The 25,673-nt window shown below is 42.0% G+C and overlaps 1 protein-coding gene across 1 annotated transcript; it reads left to right on the forward strand.

Annotated features, from left to right (window-relative positions):
• The first annotated feature begins 7,539 nt into the window (after window positions 1-7,539).
• LOC120821407 (protocadherin alpha-C2) lies at window positions 7,540-24,005 on the forward strand. Its single transcript, XM_040179897.2, has 4 exons — window positions 7,540-10,350; window positions 12,660-12,718; window positions 15,950-16,035; window positions 23,617-24,005. Exons 1-4 carry the CDS (start codon window positions 7,810-7,812, stop codon window positions 23,928-23,930), a joined length of 3,000 nt encoding a protein of 999 aa, XP_040035831.2. The 5' UTR covers window positions 7,540-7,809; the 3' UTR covers window positions 23,931-24,005.
• The last annotated feature ends 1,668 nt before the right edge of the window (window positions 24,006-25,673 follow it).

Here is a 25,673-nt window from a genome sequence, read left to right on the forward strand (position 1 = left end):
ATGATGGGCTTGTACATCAATGTAATGTGTATCACTCACAGACAAGCTAGTTAACCGTCTCCCCTCGAGAGGTAAAAATTGCAAGCTTCATCAAATGATGCATTGTGGTCAGGAATACAAACCCTTATACATCTTATACACCCTTATACATCATCAGTATTTCTTTATGCTGTGCGTTAATTTCTAGTCTGTGTCACAAAGAGTACAAGGAGAGGACCGAATAGCTAGAGCACAGGAGACGGTTTCTGGTATACAGACTTTATTTAAACCAACAAGAGACAGGAAAGCGTGGAGCCTGTACGTGTGTAACTGGAACACCTGGTTGACCATAATATCCACTGTCTTATGAGCTGAGGTGAGTTTAGGTTCAGCGAGGAAGTAAGCTGCCTTGGAGAAGTGGTCAACCACTGTGACGATCAGTGTTGGGCAAGTTACTGAAAATGAGTATTTAGTTACAGTTACTAGTTACTTCTTTTAAAGGTAATTGAATTACTTACCAGTTACTGTGTATCAAAAGTAATTAGTTACTCTTTTAAGTTACTTTTATGTCTGCTTTTTAAATGTAATGAATATAAATAGTACTGAACAGTCAAACACAATAAACATATTTTTTAGACCTATTTATTGTAATCAACAGGGCAACAGGCCTTCAAATCAAGCAATAGTACAAAAGTCCTTTTTAATACTTAACTTAATACAAAATAACTGTTTCAGGCATTTGCCTGAAGGCAACTGACTCGACAGTTGACAGGATGCATCTCATCTTCAACATAGCGAGCAATCAATCTATTCAGCTCTACCCGGTTTATCGGCTGCACTGCAGTCCGTGTAAAGTGGAGCCGTGGTTGTTTGCGTGAAGCGGCGCCTGCAGCATCCGCGGGCCTGCGCTCTTTAAAAAAATACTTTGTTACATGCTCGTTACCGCTAAAAGTAGTGGAATTACAGTAATGCGTTACTCTGTAACGCGTTACTCCCAACAGTGGTGACGATGACCGTGTTCCCTTGCGAGGTTGGCAGACCTGTGACAAAGTCCAGGGCATATGGGACCAGGAACGATGTGGTACCGAAAGGGGTCGCAGCAAGCGGGCAGGGGAAGGAATGCTCGCGTCTGCCTACAGCGAGGTCCACCAAAATGTCCGCTGAAGCAAGTCAATGGTACATCTGATGCCTGGATGACAGGAAAACTGGGAGGTATGCGCCCATTGGAGCATGGAGTGTGCAGGCGTGGGAACAAAAAGGCGGCCGAGCGGCCCGCCTCCGGCGTCTGGCTGGGTCCAAAGGGCGGCCTGCACCACTAATTCAATCTCCCAGGTGAGAGAGGCTACCACACTATGTACACACATGTACTCCAAGTTCTTATGGTCCGTCCAGACCACAAATGGACAGGGAGCTAGTGTTGTGTGCTCATATTTCTGGACTCTCATCAGGATCTTGGCAGCGCTGTAGTGCGCGGATGTAGTTTCAGGATATTCTGAAAAGTGAGTTACAGTAGTCCAGTCTTGAGGAGATAAAAAGGCATGGGCGAGCTTCTCTGCATCTGAAAGGGTCAAAGTGTGGGGGGGGGATGACCATTCAAGGTCGGGGTCAAACCTAACTCCCAGATTGGTAACTGTGGAGGAGAGGGGGAGACAACGGAGGCAGGCAGAACAACGGTGTGATGTCCTGTGGCCTGACATCAGCGGCAGGCAGATAGAACAGTTGCTCTACACCAGGAGAGGAGAGCGATTTAGTCCACACGCTGTCCAACAACTACAAGCAGAAGACGATACGGACTGACAATCAAGGCCTGCAGACCAGGATTGATATACTGCCGGTGCTAATGAGTCTGCAGCTGTGCACCATTCGGGGGTGTGGCACATGAGAAGAGGAGAGAGGGAGACAAAGGTTAACACACAATAGGTCAGAAAGGAATCCAGACACTAGAGCTGGACTTGCAGAGAGCGGCGTATTGATCCAGTAAGTGTGTTTCACGACTGAGTACGGGATTTGAATATCAAAAATGGCTTTTGTGGTGTTTTGGGTAAAAGTCCCCAACTCCAATCCATAACCCTTAACTGTTGCTAATCTCACGTGGTGTTTTGTTAGTTAAAACCATGATGCAAGTACAATCGCAACAATTGCAGTCAGTGTGAGATATGCTGTGGAGGCGCGACCCGTTTATGTGAGTGAGTCAGATCAGCGTAGACGATGCCCTGGCTGGGGCCCACGCACGATGGGGTCATGAGTTCTAACACCTAGAGCCTCGGTTCCCACGACAGCTAGTAGTCAATTGAGCAATTGTCCAATGCTATGCTGCTTGAGCAGAAGTCTGCGAGACTACTGATGGAATTTTATCATTACTGTGACTGGGATGCGCAAGAAGATAAAGCATTTATTGTATTGCGACAGAAATGGATAGGAACAGGATGTTGCTCCGATTTAAATATGCAAGCTGGGAAAGACGGGAATGTGAATCTAATATTGCATCTGAAAAGCGTGACACACTAGCTCTCTACAGACCACATCCGTCCTGTTGCCTTGATCTTACACCCGTCACATCTTGTTTTGATGAGGCAAAAGCTGCTTTTGATTTGAAAGAATTAATGTCTTACATGATTGTAATATTTATACATGGAAGTGTATACATGAATAATAAACGGACTTCACATTCACTGGGGAACCAGTCTATGCTGATACGGTGGTCAGACTGATGGAGAAGCCTAAGGTTAGTGCAGTGAGATTTAGGCTCTATCTTGAGTGACGCCTGTGGCGGGTTTATTTTATGTGTGGCTGCCCTTGCCAAAGGGTCACTGCTGCACACGCTTGTGTTGGCCATTCTGTGCTGGCTGTTTCAGATGACTGCATGGAAGCTGGAATCCAGCACAGATATATATTATAGACTATATGTTTTGTCCAAAACGTTACTCAATATCCTCACTGCAAGAGCCATGTTCATGTCTTGTAGCTTTAAGACAATCACTATCACGTGTGATGGACAGATGGACAGACGGACAGGTAGACAAAGACTTGCTCAAGGACACCACAGCTGTCTCTCAAAAGTCTTAAATATGTCCTGTTGCTTTGTAACTCAATGTCAAATTGCATATTTTAATTAAAAATATACATTTCCAAGGAATTTCACAGTGCTCTCAGTCATTTCATCATATTGGTTTTTAAATAATTGTTTTGTGTTGAGGCAGAATATCAAATTTAGAATGTTGATCACAATGGGCACAGAAATATTCATTAAATTGTTGTTGCTATAGAAACACATATTCATCTTATGTAACAAATCCAAAATAGCTCTTAAAACCAGGCAGGTGAACATTCAGAAATGCATATTTGAAAAGGAATACATATTGTGTCTGTGCGACTGTGCAGACATTTGTTTGTTTTTCCTTTTCATTCGCACATTTTTATTGATGTATTTCTGGTGACAATACAAAACAAACAGATTGTTTTATTAAAACAACATAAAATGGTGGTCCAGCTGTCTGCATAGATTTTACAGAGCCGACATCATGGCCCTCCTCCATTAGATTTATTCACCCAGGGATCTATTCTGCTCAAGGCTATCAGGACAGCATTGCACTGCCAGCTGTTGTGACCGACTTTGCTCGTCGGTTTTGGATGAATTTCTCAGACTCCCTTAGCTTCAGCCAAAATACTGCAGCACTCACAGCGACATGGTTGTAATGATCCTTAATCTTCAGTGGGTTTGTTGCACATGGCTAAAACACAGTTTACAGCTAGTGTTACTCGTCACTGACCTAAAAAGCTATCAGCCCTGAATTCAGTGGTATCCTTCCAGTTTCCTATTTTGGTACATGAAGCAATGGCCACTAATTAAGGCACTGCCTGAACGGTGTTATCTCTAGGCTCTATCCCAACTTGTACACAAGAGAGCCATGGTTACTGACCTAGTAATCCCTGTTTACTCTCATTTTGTATGACTCACTTACTCGTTCAATGTTTCCATAATACTGCTTGTTTTGAAAATAAATAATACAAACATTTTCCCAAATGAACGTGTGAAGCAACCCAAGTATATGGTAAAGCCAAATCTTTATGGAGCATTAAAGTTTTTATATCACAATGTCTCGTAACAGTGAATATAATGCATTCGAACGATTAGATGTATAACAACAATGGGAATTATAACACACTGGGATCCTTGCAAACAATATTAATAAGTCATTGAGTGACCAACAATTATGAAGCATTAGAAGTGACTTACATAAATCCATAATACCATTTGCCATTATGTTTGTAGTATGGACATGGCTGGTACAGACAGTGTTACAGTCAATTTCCGTAACACATACATGTGTGGGAGCTCCAGTCACTTGATTGTTGTGTGCATGTATAACAACATTAACATGAAATCTTAGACATCAATAAATAACAAATCATCTTAATTAAAATAGGAGTTGGCCAATTTTGCATGTTCACCATATCCATATGAATTAGACTATGAATATGACTATTGTGAGATCTCATTAACCAACTCGGGGGGATCGGAGATCCCGACACTATTCAGATTAATCCAGATACAAAGTGGTGCTTTGACACAACCAATCACACATTTTTCCGCTTCCATTCAGCTCATATTATATGACTGAAATTGCTTTTAAAAAGTTCAAAACAATCTTCAACCATTTATAGGGAATAATAAATATGTTTAAAACAACTTGTGGTGCTAACGGTTAAAATAAAGAGAAAATGAGCCTGGAGCTTCTGGATCGGGAGAAAACCCTGTTAAAGCCAAATAAAAGAATTGTTAAAAAAGGTCCAAATAACACTCAACCACGCAGTGAATAGAGTCCCCTAAAGCAGACGTATGATCACCCCTCTTTAAGCTCCGGCAAAGAGAGATAACACATTGGGAAGATTGTAAATAAACACTCATGAATTAAGAAAAAACAAGCAGCCTCTTGAACTGGAACAGGAACAATTGACCCGCAAACTCTGGCACAACATCAATGTGGACTCTCACTTGTGCATTACATTATTTTGGCATGTTTTTTCATGAGATTTGACCATTTGGGTCGTGAAGTTCAATTAACAGAATAAATGAAAAAAGGGAAATTGTTGCATTTCTTGAAGAGTGAAAACATACAATACGTGAGAACAGAACACCCATGTGGGCTTCCTGTGAGAAGTGAAGCCTGCAGCACTGCATCATGCATGCTGATTAATCCATTCCAGACTCAGTGGCGGCTGGTGGAATTGTTTTTTTTTGGTAGGGCCAGCCAATCAGTTTCAGTAAACATCCCAGTATGATTAAATACCCCAAAAAGATATTAAATACTCATTAATACTTTCCAAAAGTTTAACATAATAATTATTGACACAATTCAGTATATTACTTATATATATAAGAAAACATATATATAAAACAATATTCAGTATAAGCTATAACTACCATGTTGTAACTTTTATTAATATTCATTATAAATATAATGAATATCATATAATAAATATTATTATATTATATTAAAATATAAATATATTTATAGAAAATCTAATAGAACATGTATATATATAATATATATATTGAGATGCCCCTATGAACCTAGTTTATTAGACAAACACCCGGTGTTGAGGAAAGGCCCACTCAAAAGCCCCACAAAACTTATAAAATGTCCCTGTTTTCATCCACGTCCTCGTTGTGTGTCCTCAACGCAGTCCTGTGTCCATCGCAGCTGGGTAGCGATGTTAACTTTCCCTGTTAACACGGCGAGCGTAACAGAGTTATCACTGCGGTCAACCAGCCTCCACTTCCAAACAGTCAAGCCTGCACGTTATTTTGCGGTTTGCTTCTATACAGACGATAGTGGTTTTAATCTGTGTGTGTCCTGGTGTTCTCTATCGTTTTCTTTTCGACAAGTGCTTTATGTCTCTTACGTCCATGCTGGATTCTTTCCCTGTTGGCAAACTAACTAACTTCGTATGTGCGGCTTCCAAGGGAGGTCAGGCTGATTAGGGTCCAGCTGTTTTACCTAGTTTCTCCAGCAAAGTTCTTCTCTCAAACTGGTCTTGGAGGAGAGAAAGTACAGAGTTCGGGTCGGGTCTTTTCGGAAGAATACTTGTCCTGCTCACCATTTTTATATTGTCAAAACGACGTGTGGCGAGACTAGCCCTGACGAGAACACAGCGTAGGGCTGGCGAAGGGCTGGCCCAAAGCTGAATGTATTTTAGGACCGAAGTTATATGCCCCTCATTTATCTTTAATCAGTGATTAGCTAAACTGCTTCTTAGACCCGGCTCTTTGGGACATGGCCCGAACGCTGCTGAGACATGCAGACAAGTGGCGAGGATGTGCAGGAAAAGCATATATTTTGGGCAGATATCTTAATTTACAAATATTACTGGGTATATTCCATGTAGATACATATTGGCTATTTGTAAAAATGTTTACTTTAATATAATAAAAAACTATTATCATCTTTTTTGTGTGGCTCACGGTGGGGCCGCGCCCCATGGCACTCTATGAACCAGACGCCAGACTGTTTATTCCACACTCTATCATCTTTATTTCCTAATGCTCATATGTAACCCTGTGTTTCTTTTCGGGATATGTTCCATAGAGAAGAAAGGAGACCTCTGCTCTGTGGGGACCACCACGGGCATCAAATACGATTATGTGACCTGACAGTCTGAGGTCTACTGACAGTGATCCATGTGGAGGGAAGGCTGTGATTGTCAGTGCAATGCTTTCTGTCCTCTGCGCCTTGCCCAAATGCTCGCCATGCGGTAAGGCTGCGCTGCAGAATCGCTACCGGCAAAATTAACCATCACTCCGACTCCCGGACAGACAAAGGGAGACAAACATAAGCCACCCCCCACGCATGTGTCCATGCGTGCGACCACGATTTTGTCACGTATATCTTCCATTTTAGGTGGAGTTGAAAATTCTGCAGGCTCCCTGACTTTGCCTCCATGCTTAACAGTGATAAATATAGATTAAATTGTTTAGCTAAATCCTTGTGACATATTTAGTATTTCTTACCATATATGACCACCCATGTGTTGAACCGCGACTCAGCTATATGGAATGCACAGCCAATACACATATGCATGTGTATTACTGCTATTTTGTAGCCATTATAAATTATGAATGTGCCTTAATGTGCTGGTCACTTATTATTTCCAAGCCCGACACCGATATCGCAATGGACGGACGAGAGGAGAGAAAATGGGTGTGGATTGAATGTGAAAGCTGCGCCACAGTGGAGAGGGTAGAGCTGGAATCTGAGAGCGCGCTGGGGTGGGATACTCCCACCTTCCCAAGGTCAAGACACCAACATTCAGTCACATAGCTTCCGGTTACTGTTTTCAGAATAAATGTAATACAGATCAAAAGGCATAACGTACAAGAAACAATGAGTAACTGTAGCTGTTAAGACCCTGTCTTATCGAAGCTTCTGACTTGACACGATTATTATTTTCTCCATTCTCATAGAGCCGATTGAAAGGACAAATCGGGCCCTTTTCGATCGTTTTGTTCTGAAGGAAACACGCATCCTTTCCGGTTTTATTGGCTCAAAATTCAGCGGTCTTGACAGATCTCACAGCTCCGGAGGCAGAGAAACACACCCGTCAGCAGCGCGCATTGGAGACACAAAAAAAGCGTATCACGAACAAAGGAAATATGGGTGCGCTGGAGAGGATCCACCACGGCCGGGTAACACAATGGATGAGCCGCATGTGTTTTATTTGCCGGGAGACCAATTAGCGCACCTTAATGAGGTGCTGGGATGCGAGATACTGCAAGCTAAAAAGACGGAGGGGTGCGTTTAATCCGTCTGCGGATCCTGTGAGCTTGCAATGGCTGTCGCGGGAATATATAAGTGGATAGGGAGTGATGTGCCTTTTTATTTTATGATATTTTCCTTATTTTGTGGCCTTTCGTTTGGACAATTACGATATTCGATTACGGAAGAACTCGAAAATGGGGCACTGGTCGGCGATCTGGCGCAGGACTTGGGGCTGGATATTCGGAAGCTCGCCAGTCGAAAAATTAGGGTAACCTCCAACAGCGGTAAACGCTATGTGATTGTCAACCCCAAAAATGGGAAACTACTTGTCAATGAAAGGATCGACAGGGAGTCACTGTGCGATGCGTCCAGCACCTGCCTCATCAATTTGGAGCTGATGGTCGAGAACCCCAGTGAGGTGCACCACGTCGAGGTGGAGATTGTGGATGCCAATGACAATGCGCCGCAGTTCCCCAGTGATGAGTATCAAGTGGAAATCACAGAATCTGCTTTACCGGGGTCCCGTTACCCAATTGAAAATGCCCAAGACCCAGACATTGGCTCCAATTCAGTTCGTATGTATCAGCTTAGCACAAACGACCATTTTGCGCTGGTATCTAACAAACCCTCGCTAAACACAAAGCACATCGAGCTTGTGCTTAAAAAGCCCGTTGATCGTGAACAGACGCCTTACCACCAAATAATTCTGAGTGCTGTGGATGGTGGGTCACCAGAGAAAACAGGCACAGCCAAAATCAATATCCGGGTTCTGGACTCGAATGACAATGTGCCCAAGTTCGACAGCTCAGTCTACAAGGTGAAACTCTTGGAGAACTCGCCCAAAGACACACTGGTGATTAAACTGAATGCGACTGATCTAGATGAGGGCACAAATGGAGAGGTTTATTACTCTTTCAGCAGCTACACTCCAGAGAGAGTGAGGCAGATGTTCAGCATGGACACTAACTCGGGAGAAATAAGAGTGAGGAGCAATGTTGACTATGAAGAGACCAACTCCTACGAGATGTACATTCAGGCAATGGACAAGGGCCCCGGGGCCGTGGCGGCACACTGCAAGGTGGTGGTAGAGGTAGTGGATGTGAACGACAACGTCCCTCAGATTGTTCTCTCATCTCTGTCCAGCCCTGTGAGGGAGGACGCCCGCGCAGACACAGTGGTGGCCCTCATTAGCGTCACTGATCGAGACTCGGGCGCTAACAAGCAGGTGAGCTTGGAGATCCCAGCAGGCCTTCCTTTCAAGATCAAGTCATTCAGAAATTACTACACTCTGGTTACCTCAGCTTTCCTGGACCGCGAGACCACCGATGCCTACAACGTCACTTTGAGTGCCACCGACGGAGGAAACCCTCCCCTCTCTTCACAGAAGACTATACAGGTGGATGTGGCAGATGTAAATGACAACCCGCCGCGATTTGAACAAACTTCGTATACCGTCTACGTGATTGAGAACAATGCCCCTGGGGCCTCTTTGTGTACTGTGAAGGCACAAGACGCAGATATCAAAGAGAACGCCCGCATCACCTACACAGTGCTCAACGACAACAACCATGGCATCCCTGTCACCTCGTATGTGTCTGTGAAGGCCGAAACAGGCGAGGCTTATGCCCTGCGAGCCTTTGACTATGAGTCACTGAGAGAGTTTCACTTCCAGGTCAAAGCCCAAGATGGGGGCATTCCTCCACTCAGCCGCGTTGCCACTGTCTACATCTACATAATGGATCAGAATGACCACGCACCACTGATAGTTAGCCCCCCTGGCAACGGCACACGCTCCTTAGAGACGGTACAAAAGAACGCAGAGCCTGGCGCCATCGTGACCAAAGTGGTGGCTTACGATGCCGACGCTGGTCCGAATGCCTGGCTGGTGTACGTGCTCGAGACAGCCACTGACCTGGACTTGTTCAAGGTGCACCAGCACACAGGTGAGATCAGGACCACTCGGAGGATCCTGGAGGACAACTCCACCTCTTTTGCTCTCACCGTTTTGGTGAAGGACCATGGGCAGCCTAGTCTCTCCTCCACTGCCACCATAAACGTGGCTGTAATGGAGGTGCCCCCCAAAGTGGCCCCTGACCCCAAGCGCATCATCCGACCACACAGCACGCTGCTTTTCTCCAACGTAACCCTCTACTTGATCGTGGCTTTGAGTGCCACCACCTTTGTATTCCTAGTCACTGTGGTGGTGCTAGCCATAGTCCGCTGCCATGCCTACTGCACCCAACCTGGATCCTGCTCCCCATGCTGCGTGTCACAGAAGCCCCCCCCAGATGGTGGGAGCAGCAGCGTGAGTGCCGGCGCAGTAGTCGGTGGCCCACCCGGGGCACAGCCTAATAGCAATGTGATGCTACGTAGAGACCTTAAAGTGGAGCCTCACTACATCGAAGTGCGTGGGAATGGCTCCCTAACAAAGACGTATTGCTACAAGACCTGCCTAACAGCCACCTCCGGCAGTGACACGTTCATGTTCTACAACACAGGGCGTCCCATCAGCGGCACCTGGGGCAGCGGGGCTGACCGCTTCTTCACCAGTGGAAGCGGATTTGTACGCAGACTGAGTATGCCCGATGCCTCCATGCAGCTCTGCCCAGAGGTGAGTTGTTCGGGTTTTTTACGCATACCTAGTTTAACTGGGATCATGTTTGCAAACTGAAGGCTTCAATTACATTTAAATAATCTCCGAACAGTGTAAGACCATTTTTAAGTACATACTTAAAATCACTTTTCGTTAAGGTTTCAGAACACCATGTGTTGTCATCGTCTTCCTCTGTGTCATTGAGTTGCTGCAGGGTTACAATATTCCTGCATGTCAAGTTCAATCTCTTGCAACAAATCGATTCCTTCCTCGCAAGCCTCATTCTCTTTGTTCAGGTCCCACTTGTACTGTGCTGTCGCTCAGCCTAGCCCAGCACTCCCACTGCATTAGTGTCAGGCCTGATGCTTTTCAGGGTCCTATGCACTTTTCTGATGACTCAGAGATTTGTGTTTCGGTTTGAGGTTGTCATCACATCTACTCTAGGAACAGGTCACGTAGTCTTTGCTACTGGCTCATTCTCTGTGCAAATGCGTTTGACTTGTGTGTATGTGTGAGTAAAACTGTTATACTAAATCCAGTGGGGTTAATTGACTGTTAAAGCCCCTGCAGGACTAGTTGCTGTTTCCTATGACCATGAGAGAGATATGCATTTACCTTCTGCCATTTTATTTTCTAAATTTTAAAGGCTGCTTTACTTCACGGGATATTTTTCTCTATTTAAGATTTGATTTGAGAATTATTCTTCCTGCTAGACCTTAGCTTTCGGTACAGTCACACCTAAATACAATTTATATACAGGTAACATTTAAGAAATACTTTGCTGTTTACCATTCACCAATCGTTTAGTCCTTAAAGTTAAAACATTTATTAGTTGTCTACATAGGAAACATGTTTTGCTTTTATGCATTATATCCATTGAAGTTAGAGATATTAGTGATTAAAATATTGGAATGATATATTTTAACTTTAATTGAAATATTCCTAAGGTTAAGAGTTCATTTCTGGGTGTAGCATGGATGAATGAGAAAATCTCTTAGCAGGACAAGTGTAGCTGAGTAAATTATATTACAATCATATTAACATATGAATTATATTATGTTCCTCAGCCCTACAAATTCAATTTAACCAAAGAGGCTGTATCTGCCAGCAGAAAACAATTGTTTCTGCAAAGAATGTGGAACTTAATGTGCCATATTTATCTAGGACACTTGCTACTGCCTTAGCAGGTTTGTCTTTTAAAAACAGATTTTCTTATTCAGTGTTCTTAAGGTCCAGGGCTACAAACCTACATAAGGCTGAGGGACTTTAGCATTCACGCAGATGTTCATAACCATTTCATACAGTTGATGTGTGCACTCCTTAGTCATGGGTAAAGTAATGAGTAGGCATAATCAGGCATAATAAATGGCCATGAAAGATTGGCTCATTAAAATATGTGTTTCCTCCCAACTAGACTTACTGTATGGAGTTCTTTGAATTTAAAGGTATAATCATCAGCAGAATTAGGCCATCATCAAAGGCAAACAAATAGCAGTAAATTCCAATACTCCAAAATATATTCTCCCTGAAACTCTCTAACACAAGGAAGATGGAATAAAATGAAATCAGTTTGTACAAGACAATAGTGATCATATGTAAAATTGTATTGATGATTTTTTTTCACACATTGACTTGCACTAAATGATACACCTTAGCAATACATCATCAGTATACAAAAGGCCATTACTTTTTGCCAAGACCAGACCTATAGGAGGCGGTTGCCCTGGCGACGATGGCTGTGGCTCATTGGTTTTTAAAGGCAATAATTTACCAGAGAACTGCTGGGAGTCGAATGCACTCAGTCCGGGTTCATCAGGAGCAGACAAATACTCAGTCCCCCCACTAACATGTAAACATCGTTCTGTTTAAATATCACAGCACTCAGAGAGAGGGTATAACTCCCCGGGCTCTCACATTCATAGAGCCATGGAGTGAGAGACTGTCCAAAACTTGTCAATATGGCGTTTAGTCACAGCCCTTTTTAAAGTCCTTCTGTGTCTGAGTGGATATCAATATGAATGCGTGATGTGTGTGTGTGTGTGTGTGTGTGTGTGTGTGTGTGTGTGTGTGTGTGTGTGTGTGCGTGTGTGTGTGCGCGTGCATGCGTGTGTGCTAGCAATGGGGGACACGGCTGCAGTGTTCCGATCACGTCCGGAGCTGGGATGCGTATCATGATTAATTGATGAAGGCACGGCCTCGCCTGTGCGCTGCACTGTTTGAGCACCAACTAAACTCTCTCTTCCCTCCTGTCTCTCTCTCCCTCTTCTCCCCCACCCCGGCCTCCCTCTCGCTCTCTCTCTGCCTCCCTCTACCTCTTGCTCGCTTAGCCAAAAGCCCCGAATGCTGACTGGCGATATTCAGCCTCTTTGAGGGCAGGGATGCAGAGGTAAGCACTTTACATCTTTAATTCTATTGCGACTTGTGAACATCTCAAAAAAGTCACACACCGTCTACCCCCAGTGTTATTACAATGAACAGTTGGGGTCCGTGTTGTATGCATCACATTTCTTACAGATATGCGCACCTCACAATAACTTAATTAACCTATTAACAAATACTGTAAATTGTGCACATCTGTGCATGCCGCGTAGCAGGAATGGACAATTAAACGTCCCTGAGCCTCAGTTTTAACTTCAATCACCATCCTCTACGTTTAGCAGATGTTTTGTACAGCTCCCATCAGTGGATGCTTAGCACTCCTCCTCTGCAGTGTAATACTATATAGGTCATCTACATTCTGAGCGTCACTTCCCCCCCGAGTTACAGTCTTTAAGTAGGAAGCATGAAGGACAAATGAGTTGACTACGACCTTTCTCAGATTAACAGATGCACACATCAGTGTCTGCATGTGCAACTGCCCCACACATGTATGCGTCTCTGTCTGTAACTCTTATATTTTTGTTCAGACAGCAGAGGACATTTTGGACTGTAGTCCTAATTGTTAATTCAGCGGCATGCACCAGATATGGATTCATACGCATTATTGTTCAACCAAATGCTAATTATATATGGATTTAAAGATCTAATTTTCATTCGCTACCTACTTCATATCAAAGGATACTGAAATCAAGAGGATCTCTCAATTGGAATAAAATGCTAGTTTGTTTGTTTCCGCATCTGTCTCTGACATCTTGTGATGATTATGACACAATTTTTATGCCAACAATACTCAGTGCTCAGTTGTGCCCTCTTCCGTTGTGTGTAAGTTTGATTTATTTGGGTATTAGTGTTGATTTCTACGGCATGGAGAGTATCATAATGTGCATCATGTCATCAAGTCACTGTAACGTGACATGGATTAACATAAATCATCATCGCAATTAGCCGCTGCCATCTCCTAACAGGGAGCGCCTGTAACACGCGTAGACACTGACAGGCTCATAGCAACGCTTAACCCCGACACATGCATGCTGTAACAAACTATACACAGCGTCCAGCACCAACTTTACTGACCCACATTCCTGGGCAGTCAGTCAGGGTAGAAAACTACATTATCTGTGTCATGTTCTCACACATATTAGACCAGCACCTTTTCCCTTTGGAAAACCTTGCAACCTACAGCGCGGTAGTCTGTGCATACACATTTGATGTTCATGACGAACCCCTATTAGTGTTTTACAGTTTGAGGTAGACGCTGGCCGTGCTGCATTGCAGAGGTCCCAGTCAGGGTTGGTCCTCCTAAACAGTATACGCTTTATCTTCATTATAAATGTATGGGGGGGAAATATCTTGCAGGTTGGAAAACTGCACTCTGGCAATTGTGTGTGTTTATTGCAGCATTATTTTTAAAGGAATAGTTAGTCATTGGAGAAAATAGACTAATTTGTTTTCTTACCGGGAGCTAAATTGGAAGATATATTTCCTTCTTACATTCAATTCAATTCAATTCATTTTATTTTGTATAGCCCAAAATCGCAAATTACAAATTTGCCTCAGAGGGCTTTACAGTCTGTACACATACGACATCCTCTGTCCCGAAACCCACACATCGGCACAGGAAAAACTCCCCCAAAAATGAAAAAAACCCTTCCAAGAGGGGAAAAAAAGGGAAGAGACCTTAGGGAGAACGTCAGAGGAGGGATCCCACTCCCGGGATGGACAGACTACACTGGATGCCATGTGTACAGAATGAACAATGTATAATACATGCAATTCCTATGACAGAAATGATTCAAGTAATTGTGAGTAGTAAGCCAGGCGCACAGCAGGACCACTGCAGGGGCAACCACCATCAGATAGAACCACCATCCACAGCAGCCTGTGGGGAGGGAGAGCACAAAGACTTTAGGAGAGGGTAATGTTGGTTTATGAGTACAGTAATATGATTAATATTTAAAATAATAAAGATGATGATGATGGCAGCAGGCGTCCACAGGGCCACAACATATGTCTTCTAAATATGAAGCTACAGCTACCAGCCAGTTATTACAGCTTTGCTGTCATATTGGGCAAAGAGCATAGCCTTATGTGGTATTATTGGGGAGTTCATTTAGTAGATTTACAGTTATCATGAATAAGCGCTCATTTACGCAAAAGTGGCATTAGTCTTTTAATGCTTGTCATTTATATAGTTATGTAAAATGCTGAATCTGATGTGGCACACTCATATCACAACAAAAAACAAGAGGAAGTTAGGGCAAGAAGACAATGTTTCAACTAAGCTGATTATTTTACTCTGATTAAACCAAAAAATGAGGCAAAACTGTGTTCTCCAAGCTATACTTTAAATGGCTATGCATGACAACAGTCGCCAAAGACTGCATGTTGTACTGCATATTATCATGTTCTAAATAGAAGATATTAGTTAGTACTATTAGTTAGCACTAGTGAACATAGTGAGTTAACATTAGTTTCTATATTGTCATCTCTCGGTGTGCTGCAGGACCCCCTGCAAAGTCAAATAACCAAAACAAACATCTAAAACTTTGCTTTCATGCCAAATCCTGAAAGTCTATGTTACGCTTGTAATTTTTATATATTTTTTTATGAATGTGGGTGTAAGGAGTGTCCTACTTTTGATTCACGTAATTATTTTGATTTAAAAATGTGACAAGGTCGTCGGGAAATTCTTAAATATACCTTATAATATATGTTGTGTGTGCCAATTGAATATGTAAACAGTTGTCATCGTGAGAAAGCTAGTACAACGTTTAGTGTCAAGCCGCTGCAGTAGGCAGAATAGAACAGCACTTGTAATGTCACAACAAAGTCAGGTTGGATGAAGGTCAAATATTGATGATATAATGAGTAGTGACACAAAACTCTTGACAAGATCAAGTTCAATGTTACATTAGTGAAACATACAGAATATACTAAACTTACTGTAGGGGAACTTATATTCTATTTAACTTATATTTCTGGGGCAGTTGCACATCAAATGCTTGGCCACTGTATGTTAAACCTTGTTTTCATCAATATCTATTCATACATTTTTTATATTTTAATTATTTCCTCTGTTGTACTACCGTTACAGTTGAGGTTTCAAAACCACCCGTACCCCCGATTAACATCTCAACGTCGAGTTCTTGAATAAAGACTCAATGTTTGGTTCAAAGGCTGAATGAATATTAGATGGAATGTGTCTCGCTGCGATTGTTGAATGTTTTCTCCCTTTTAGTTCGGTCCACATGGAGGAGTCCTCTGTGATGCAAGGAGCCCAGGGGATGCTGGTGCAGAACTGGCCCACTGTGTCAAGCGCTGCAGGTGAGTGGAAGTCTAGTAGTCTGGGTAGCGTGAGAAAGCACTGAACACTCAGCATCTAATGCTGATGGATAACGGATATAAGTCAAATGTAAATAATTTTGTCCATTTTTCATCTACATTCAATTCACAAGCCAACTGATCAAGGTTAAATTGATCTTGCTTTAAAATGTACAAAAAAGGATTTGGTTTTGAAAAATATATTTTTTATAACATGTAGGCTTTAACTTCAGGCTATTTGTGGAAAGGCGGATTAAAGTATGTTCAGATTTAGACATCTAGTAGCCGGGTAGTGTGTGCCAAAAACACAATATGTGGGAGGCCAGCAAGAGTTTCGTTTTCCTATTCGGTGCACTTGTGCCTGTTATTACCATTTAATGAAGCTAATCGCTGGCAGGTAAAGACAATCAACCCGGGAGTTCATTCAAATAGTAACATTTGGAGGCTAATTTATACAGTCTACATGAGAAAAATACATAGTTAAATAATTAGACAGATCTATAATTTCCCGGGCATATTAAGAACTACCTTGTAAGCTACATAAGTAAGCGTTTTTGGCAATAGTTAAAATGTCTTTTTTTTTTTTTTTAACAAGTTGACTATGAATGTTTTTCGGGATGATGTGTACTCTATACTAGTGCCCTACAATAGAAATTATAATTTAGGTTTAGAGATTATTTGACATTTGTCTTGCTTGGAAGGATACGAATATGACTAATTTGGCCAAATTAAAACTTTCAAAACAGAAGTGAATTTTCATTCAAATTTGTTATAGGCACAGTTTGCCAGTTAACCCTGAACCTAAAAAGATGATTGCCTACCAGCACTTCTTACTACCGAACTCAATCTCTAATCAACATCTTGTTTGTTGTATTAGATTGAATATTGAATACTTTGAATTCATGAAGCTGAACTAATGGTTGTTTTTATTTTGGTTCAGATATGTTAAACTGGGGCTTTGACAGAAATTTGCTTTGAATATCGACATGATCTTGAATGCCAGTGTGATGTTCATGCGGGGCTTAGCCGAGGTGCCAAAAGCCTGGGGCCCTTATGCAGAGCCACAGATAAACAACAGTGTCCTCCCATGACAGCAGCTGGCATCATGGAGAGCTACAGACTGAAAAGAGAAACTAATAAGAAATGAGTTGTTCTGAGTGGGTGGCACCATTTAAAATGTTTGGCATGTAGCGCAACATAAGTGTCAATAGAACTGGCCTCGGATATAAGCTGTGCTTCACAGAAACACTGGCCCTGAGCTCCTGACAAACAGCTTCGGTTGGTTGATTGGGACACTTTTGAAACTCCGATTTTGAAAATGTGATACGTTGTGAGCTGTTCCATTCTTCTTTCCTTCAGCTGAGCTTTTTTTCATTGATATTCTGTCGAGCTTTGGGAATTAGAACATACAATAGGTAGAGACGAAGAGTGAAGGGAAACATCACTGCCAATCCCTCCGTGAGTTGGTTGCAGAATACGTCCTACTGTCTTTGCTGCAGAGAAATTTGCGTCTTAGAGCAGATAAGAAGCTGTCTCACCAGTTAAGTAAAGGCTCAAAAATATTATCTTTAATAAACAGCATACTGCAGATCATGCAGAGGTGTATTGTTTCAAAAGGAAATATTTTGTTCGGCATTGACGTGTGCTGGATTGCAGGTTGATCCTCTTTAGAATGCAACAAGAGGTGGAGCCTATTTTTGTTGACACATTTTCATGTCTGCAGTTATTATCATCCTGATGAAGTTGTCTGATATGCTGTGATGCATATAAATGACCCGTGGCGCAGATGAGGTGACATTTGTCTCATGCCAGAGGGGTAGAAAGGCTATTATCAGTACTAAGACAGTGCCATGAAAAAAAAGATATCTACTAACATTAAAAGCAATTTTGGAGAGGAAGAGGAGAGGAGACTTACAGGGGGATGAAAAAGCATAATGCGAGGTGTGTGGGGGGATGGAGAAAGAGAAAGGTTAAGAGGATTGGCAGGTTCCTGCAGTAGTGTTGTTGCTAGGGAACGCCATGTGACCTGTTGCCTGGCAACACTGTCTAACTGAGAGATTGCTGCAGCAGCCGCACCCTCCATGAGCAGAGTGGGCGAGGGCAGTTTCCATGGCAACCGGTTATATCTCTAAATAGAAGATTTAGTCTGAAAAAAAAAGAAGGAGTAGAGAGCAGAAAAGGGACGGGCACTTGGCAAGGGCAGGCATTAGGAAAAAGAGAGCAATTTACAGGACAAATTGTAGGTAAGAATGGTTTAGGTTTAGGTGTCGTATGCAGAATACATGAGCTGCAAAGCTATAATTAAACAAGCACTACACAACTATCGAATGTTGTGCATGTGCCATAAACCACGTTAGGGATTCATTTTAGATGGAACTAGAAAGGAAATAATAGCCTATTTTAAATGTAGGACATCTGGTTGGATGAAATGAGACTTCAAATACCAGGTTTCATGGCAACCTCCTCATGAGGACCTGGACTGACCGGCTTACACCATAATCTGTTTGCTGTGAAGCAGGAGTATATCAGATTAAATTCTAATTAACAATGTCAGGGTTTTGGATTTGTTACAGCCATTGCAGAGAGCTCTGGGATGTCCCAAGACGCAGGGACAATATTCACTCGATTAGTCGCTATAAAGTCACTTGACATTTCAGCTCAGTTGGTCATACGTGGGGACTTTCACTGCTCTAGGTGTACATTAGCAAGACCCCAAAAGATTTTCTCCAGCATAAATATAGTGCAGTCTGCAGCTTTGCTACCGGTGCAGCAATCAGGTTTAATTATAGCAGACTTTTTTTTTTTAATGAATTCTACCAGGATGAATTGTCCAAGTCAATAAATAGATTGTACCCTACCAGTAAGGGTCTGTCCATTAGATCCCCCCAATGACGACATGTAAAAGTTACGGACAATTTTCTATTAAATGTAAAATTAACTTTAATTTACTGCAGAGGAGGATTATTCATACATTTTCAGTGACCTCCTGACATTTTCTCTACACCACCTCCATCAGGCTTGTTCTGTCGAGATTTACTGAGTACAGTCATACTTCTAAAAGGATGAACTTCTTACATTTACATTTAGGGCTGCAACAACGAATTGATGAAATCGATAAAATTTGATTATTAAAAGCGTTAGCAAGGAATGAAGAGAAATTGGGTGTGTGGCAGGAGTGCGTAACTAAAGACCGAAATGAGGGAATGGCAAAATATGCAAAGTCTACGTAACCGGGCACGGGAGCACCACGTTGACGTGAGGAACCTAACAAGCCTCCTGCAGCTCTGCTGCTGCTTACTCGTCATCCAGCTGATCAAGCTAGCGTTGGCTCGCTAATAACAGCAGTAAAGCAGTTAGCAAGACTAAGACACGTTTTTATTTACTCGCCTCTTTTGGACCATTAATTTGTCAATCTGTTGTCTTGTATATATTTTGTGCTTTGTCCCATATCGGTTATTGTTAACAAATATAGTTGTGTGTGTTGCACTTTTTAATGCTTTGATATACGGTAGTCCAGTGCGCTTGCACACATACTGTCGGTTGTCAGGTAGTTGATGTTACGCCGGTAAAGGGAGACACGGTGATCCATTAAATCAACTAAGAAGCCTCTAATGCATTTATTTACAAATGCCATTTTAAATTCATCACATAGCACTTGGTTGTTTTTTAGCTGTACTTTGATGGGGTGTATACATTTACCTGCACTACAATGATGGTAACAATTTAATGAATAAACTTCAAGTGAACATGGGGGGTGTTTGTGAGTGTGAGAGTTTGTGAGTGTAGTATAGAGAAATAGAGAAATAGAGAAGTTCTGACGTTAGAACAAATGTTAAATTGTTAGATTTTCTGATTTGTTTTCTCCTTTATTTTTTATAAATTATTATGTTCAAGGAGCAACCTGAACTTTCTGAAGTATTTTTGCAATGTGAATTTGCAGTTCTGTTTTAGAATAAAGGGTTGGAAATTAAAGCTTTTTAATCGACTTATCAAAATAATCGTTAGTTGCAGCCCTATTTACATTTATATTTTACATTTAACTGACACTTTTATCCAAAGCGACTTACAATAAATGCATTCAACCAAGAGGCTACAGACTCTCAATTTCTTCAAGAAAGCTAAACTATAAAATGCCATATGCCAACTCAGGTGCTAATAAAGTGCTATGTAGTCCAGGTATAGTTAGTAGAGATGTGTTTTTAGATAAAGCCTGTATAGACTTTCTGCTGATGTTATTGTAGAGCTCATTTCATCATTTAAGAGGGAGGACAGCAAACAGTCAGGAAGTTGTTGAGTGTTTAGACAAGCAGATCTATGCAGAGCAGAGTGAGGACGACGAGTGATGTCCTGGATGTAGACCGGACCGGATCAGTATGCAAATTGAAACGTTTTGAAACGTATGCGGGCAATCCACTGGTAACTAGTGAAGGGAGCGGAGGAGCGGAGTAGTGTGGGTGAATCTAGGTTAAAGACCAGTCGAGCTGCTGCATTCATGGAGGAGCTGCAGAGGTCGGATGGCGCTGGCCGGTGAACCTTCTAGGAGGGAGTTACAATAGTCAAGACGTGAGATGACTAGATGACTAGAGCCTGTACCTGAAGCGGCGCCGCCTTCTGAGTGAGATTCACAGGAACGTTGTGCTGCTGAAATGTTGCGAGGGAAAGTGACACCAAGCTTCACAGCAGTCGGGGTCAGGAGTTAGGACGCCAAAGGTAACAGTCGTGGGTGGGAGAGTTTTTCCCCGGAACGAAAAAGAAGTTCACTCTTGTCAAGGTTAATTTTCAGGTTGTGTGCGAACGTCCTGTGAGAGACGTCTGTCAAACAGGCAGAGGTTTGTCCCGCTACCTGTGTTTCAGATTGGGGAAAAGACAGGATTAGTTGGGTGTCATCAGCATAGCTGTGGTAGGAATCAGATTCATAGAGTCTTGGAATTTAGTAAGCTATAGAAGGCTTGTGCAGTCTAGCCTAATATACCTGCTCACCCCGATACAGGATATGTAAGATATGTAAGATGTAACTACAAAGATTTTTTCGGTGAAAATGAGTTTTTCAGACACTAATGCCTGTCCTGGATCAGTCTTAATGCAATGTTTTTTAAAAGCCATACAATAACTGTAATAATGAAACGTGAAATAAGGACAGGATTTGTCATCGCTTGTCAGCCATCACTACAAGAATGAAAAATTCCCAAATTCAACTTCCTGTAAACTGTAGCATCAGGTAACAGGAACTGGTGTGTCGGTTGTATAAATCGGAGGTGCTTTGTGTACAGCAATGCTATGCACTGCATTACTGCCTCAATAATATGAATGGCCCACGGGCCGGAATTCACACGTTTCTGGGGGGGGGTAAATTCAGGGAGGGTGGACACATTTTCTTTAACTCACATGCTGTCTCCTTAGTTCATTAGAAGCATGGATAGCCATGGAATTGGCCTTATTTGAAATGCTAGATCCTCTTCCTGGGTTTAATACCCAGATTAAATACACAGAGACCATACCATCACATATCTTAATCCTCAGAAGCAGACTAGCATTACAGTTTTACTGCACTAACTCCACTAATGGTAAGATAAACTGATAACATCTGACTCTGTATAATCATTAAATAAGCTAAATTGCGTAGGTCAATTAGCAGTTGACTTGTTTGTATTTAAATATTGTGTAACATGAGACCAAATTGTTAAAAGGAAAACAAATAGTAACAGAGCCAGCTGAATCTGGATTTTCCTGGGCAGCCGTGAGTTTAATGGTGTGTGTGTATCTTGTGCTGATTATTTAATGTAATACTTCTATTTTTTTTAAATATAGAGAACAATGCATATGTATTTGTTCCTGTTGCAATTGGACTCTTCTGCTTTGTCACAAGACACAATATCTGTCCTTGCGTGCTACATTCCAAACCTCAATGATTTCCTGTTAATATGGGTTCAATTTTAAATGTGTCACTGACATAATAACATGCAATAGCACTTTGTGAAAATGTTTCCAGTGTTTTTTCAATGCTCCTTGTTCAACTGCCAAGCCAACTATTGAGCAATGTGCTAGTATCCATTACATCTGCTCTCAATATAGTCTACTCTCATCATTTATTCTCATGCTCGACGAGCTCATTTGAAGGGACTCTCTGTCTGCGCATGGACAGCGTGCATTTTTGAAATAGTGCACTTCCCAAAGGGACAATGGTTTGAAACCATTTCAGCGCTCCAGCAAAGTCATATATAGCCTACAAAGGAAAATCAAAATGATTCTTTTCGCAAGAGCCTGCGTTTGATCTAAATACAATCCCGACGGAAAGTAGGTCAGTAGAGAGGGAACTGGTGCGGGCCTGACTGAGAGCACCGTGTCTGCGAAACCCGCCCACCCCCATCTCCCTCACTGCCTCTCCGTCTCTCTCACCCGCTCCCCTCTTTCTTCTCTTCCGAGCATCTTTAACCTTTTGACCTTAACTGCTACGTCTCATTTTTGCTTTACATTAGCATTTTTCTATATATAGATGTTTTTTTTGCAGTATGTTTTTGTCAAATTTGCACTCTTTCTTTTTATCTGTCGCATCCGTAAATGGGAACCAAAGGTTGAATCTCTTGTCAGTGGCCTCCAATGAGATTAAGCTGCTACGATCATCTAAATCTAAATCCAAATAACACTGCCAAGTCAAACATCTCCTGGTTAAAGGTTAGCCGCCTCCAGCATTCCCTCCTGTGGTCTCGGCTGAGTTGCCGACCTGAAAATATCCTCTTCCTGCGGCTAACGCTCCATTGTCAGGCTGTTGCTCTGCACGCTTTTGCTTGATTTTGATTATTCCCTACATGTCATATTTCATGAACATCTCAAAGACCAAATAATAAAGTATAGAAAGATGCACAACATGCATGACAGGCAAATGTTTATAGGGGTCAAATGCTTTGTTCAGCTTTGTTTAGTCCTATGTCTATTTCTGTGCATTAACATTGACATTAACCAAATACAGAGGTGAAGTATTTCTGAATACAGTGGGAGTATAACGCAAAAAATAAGATATTTCATTTTGAAACAAATGGCTTGAAATCTCTGGGAATAAAGATTTTTCCCAAACTAATCAGTCACCCTAAATTCTTATAAATTCAGTAAAATATAAATGCGTTTACTGACATGAGCAAATGCTGTTGAAACAATTAAATTACATTTCAGGGTCAAATTCCGAGGCTGTGTACACTCATTTGGCTATTAAAGCTAATTATTTTCCGAAAAGAATTCACGACCAGTGAGTTAAATTCAGATTAGACGCTCGTCCCACTTGCCATCATTCAATAATAAATAGTGTAAAGAACTAGTATTTTAGTGATAGTTACTAGGGATTGTTCATTATTTTGGGAAATAAGCGTATTTGCCTCTTTATGTTAAGTCTTGGAAGTTATAAATATGGAGCTGGAACCAGCAGCTAATTAACAAAAAACAAACGTGATGTATAATGTTTCTTTAATTTGTGCGATAAACATTGATTAATTCCCCAAGAAAAGCAATAAGCCTACTTCCCTCTACATTGAACCGTTTCGTTAACGAGGCAGATGGGATGAAGGTATTTGATGTCATTTTCTTTTTTTGTAGACGGAGATGGCGGTGAACTTTCACCCCCAGTGGGCGCTGGAGTCGACAGCAACAGCTGGCACTTCAGGTACGGCGCCGCCGGACAGGGCTATTGCCCTCCTCAGCCCCTGAAGCCCGGGGAGATTCCTCCTGAAGCCTTCATCATCCCTGGATCCCCAGCCATCATTTCTATTCGCCATGACGCCGGCCCCGTGGACGACAAAGGTGACTTCATAAGCTTCGGCAAGAAGGAGGACGCCAAGAAGAAGAAAAAGAAGAAGAAGGACAAGAAGGACAAGAAGGATAAGGGAAAAGATGACGGGGGGGACGATTAGAGGAGAATGGGTGACTTGAAAACAGAGCTACCAACAAACTACCATCCCTATTACAGTCAGAAAAAATAAATAAAAGCAAGATGTATATTGTAGAACCAAGGGATCCTCCTTTCACCATATTTGCATTGACATTGTACAGTTGCCAAACCCTCATTAGACGAGGCCTGGCTCCCCCGCACCATGCAAACATGCTAAACGGATGTTCTCTTGTTCTGCATCATTTGGCCCATAACTTCCAGGCCTATAAAAAAAGGTTAACAAATGATCGTTCGATAGTGGACAGGCCTCATCTAAACATTGGAACAACTTAAAACCGAAGAGGCTTGTATTGGATACGATCAGCCTTTCTGTGATTTGCTCACACCCTTTCCCCCCCAGTTTGTATCATCAAAAACAAAAACACCAGAGAAGGTGTAGTATTTGTATCTGACCATTGTCAGCTGAGGCTGCCCGTGTCGGCATCTCTGTCTTTATGCAGCCCACTCGTCCTTTTTTGGCTCACCTAGTCACGGGTGAAGTGGAAGCCAAACTTAATAAAATGAAACAGAGGCTTTTTTCAGTAGTATTGGCGGCCTTGTAGAAATTCAGAAAATGTGGTCTTTTGTAAAAAATATATATATATAAAAAAGGAGACAATAACAGCGTACAGTATATGTACCGTGACATTAGCACCTTCGAGAGAACGAGGTGGCTGAGCCGCACAGGACCACACTCAAAATGACAGCTCTGTTTCAGTGTGACACAGCACATTGGGGAGGCGGAGGACCTGGACGGGGGTTGCACCAACTATGCGCAAGTTTATTCCCAGGTTAGTGTATAACGTATTGGCATAACTGCTAGTTAATTTGCAAGTTGCTAAATTTGTACCATGGGTGCAAGGGGGGAGTTCTACGGCTGTAACTATAACATTACGATTTCAGATGAGTGGCTAGTTAGAATAAGCATTATCTTGCTGATGGGTTTCTCAAACCCATGAATTATGAGATTGGAATAAGAATGACAATTGGTAAATAGAATTCATATTTGACTTTTAAAGGGACAATATTAGTTTTTGCATGTTTAAGTTCATTCTTTGTAAATATACAATTTTTACGTCACCGCTCCTATTTTCCAAAGCAATCATGTGTCTGGGCAGGTAGCCATTGTTAGCTCAACACTAAATTAGCCAAGACTTTTTCACTTGAAAATGTATCAAGGCGAACACAGAGTCTGGTCTTGTTGGTAGCTTGTGTAGTGTACGTCTACTCAAAGACGGCGCTACGATATCACAGTTACGAAGCTTTGTTCGATTTTAACAGACTTGATGAATTTTATCAGCCAACCAAGTATCAAAATGTCAATTTCAATCGTGAATGTTATTGAATTGGAACCATAATCTGTTTGAAAGAACACACAAATGGGAAAATGGTGATGTGTAATTTGTAGAAAATGGGCTTAAACATCCCAAATTTGTCCTTTAGGTTGCAAAATGGTATTGAATTACTAAAGAAGAAAAAACACACTGTGTGTTAAAAAAAAAAATCCTGCTATACTGTTAGTAAGTGCAACTATGTAACTTTGTATTATTTGCTTTATTGCTTGCTTAAGTATTTAGTTGTTACTTAAGGTTACGTTGTAACAGATTTTTGTGGTGCTACCGCTTGTGTTTTAGCAACGCGTGGATATGGATTAGTGGTTGCTTGGGATGTAACTGGGGAACCTACGTGCAGCTGATGTATCTGACCCCCCCGACACTGCCTCTTC

This window comes from Gasterosteus aculeatus, chromosome 7, assembly GCF_964276395.1.
Source record: "Gasterosteus aculeatus chromosome 7, fGasAcu3.hap1.1, whole genome shotgun sequence".
NCBI classification, from domain to species: Eukaryota; Metazoa; Chordata; class Actinopteri; order Perciformes; family Gasterosteidae; genus Gasterosteus; species Gasterosteus aculeatus.

Excerpts from the sequence above, each read along its gene's own strand:
- LOC120821407 (XM_040179897.2), top strand. The coding sequence starts at position 7,810 with ATGGCTGTCGCGGGAATATATAAGTGGATAGGGAGTGATGTGCCTTTT. Across the intron at positions 10,351-12,659 it reads CCATGCAGCTCTGCCCAGAG|CCAAAAGCCCCGAATGCTGA; the intron begins GTGAGTTGTTCG and ends TTGCTCGCTTAG. Across the intron at positions 12,719-15,949 it reads TTGAGGGCAGGGATGCAGAG|TTCGGTCCACATGGAGGAGT; the intron begins GTAAGCACTTTA and ends TCTCCCTTTTAG.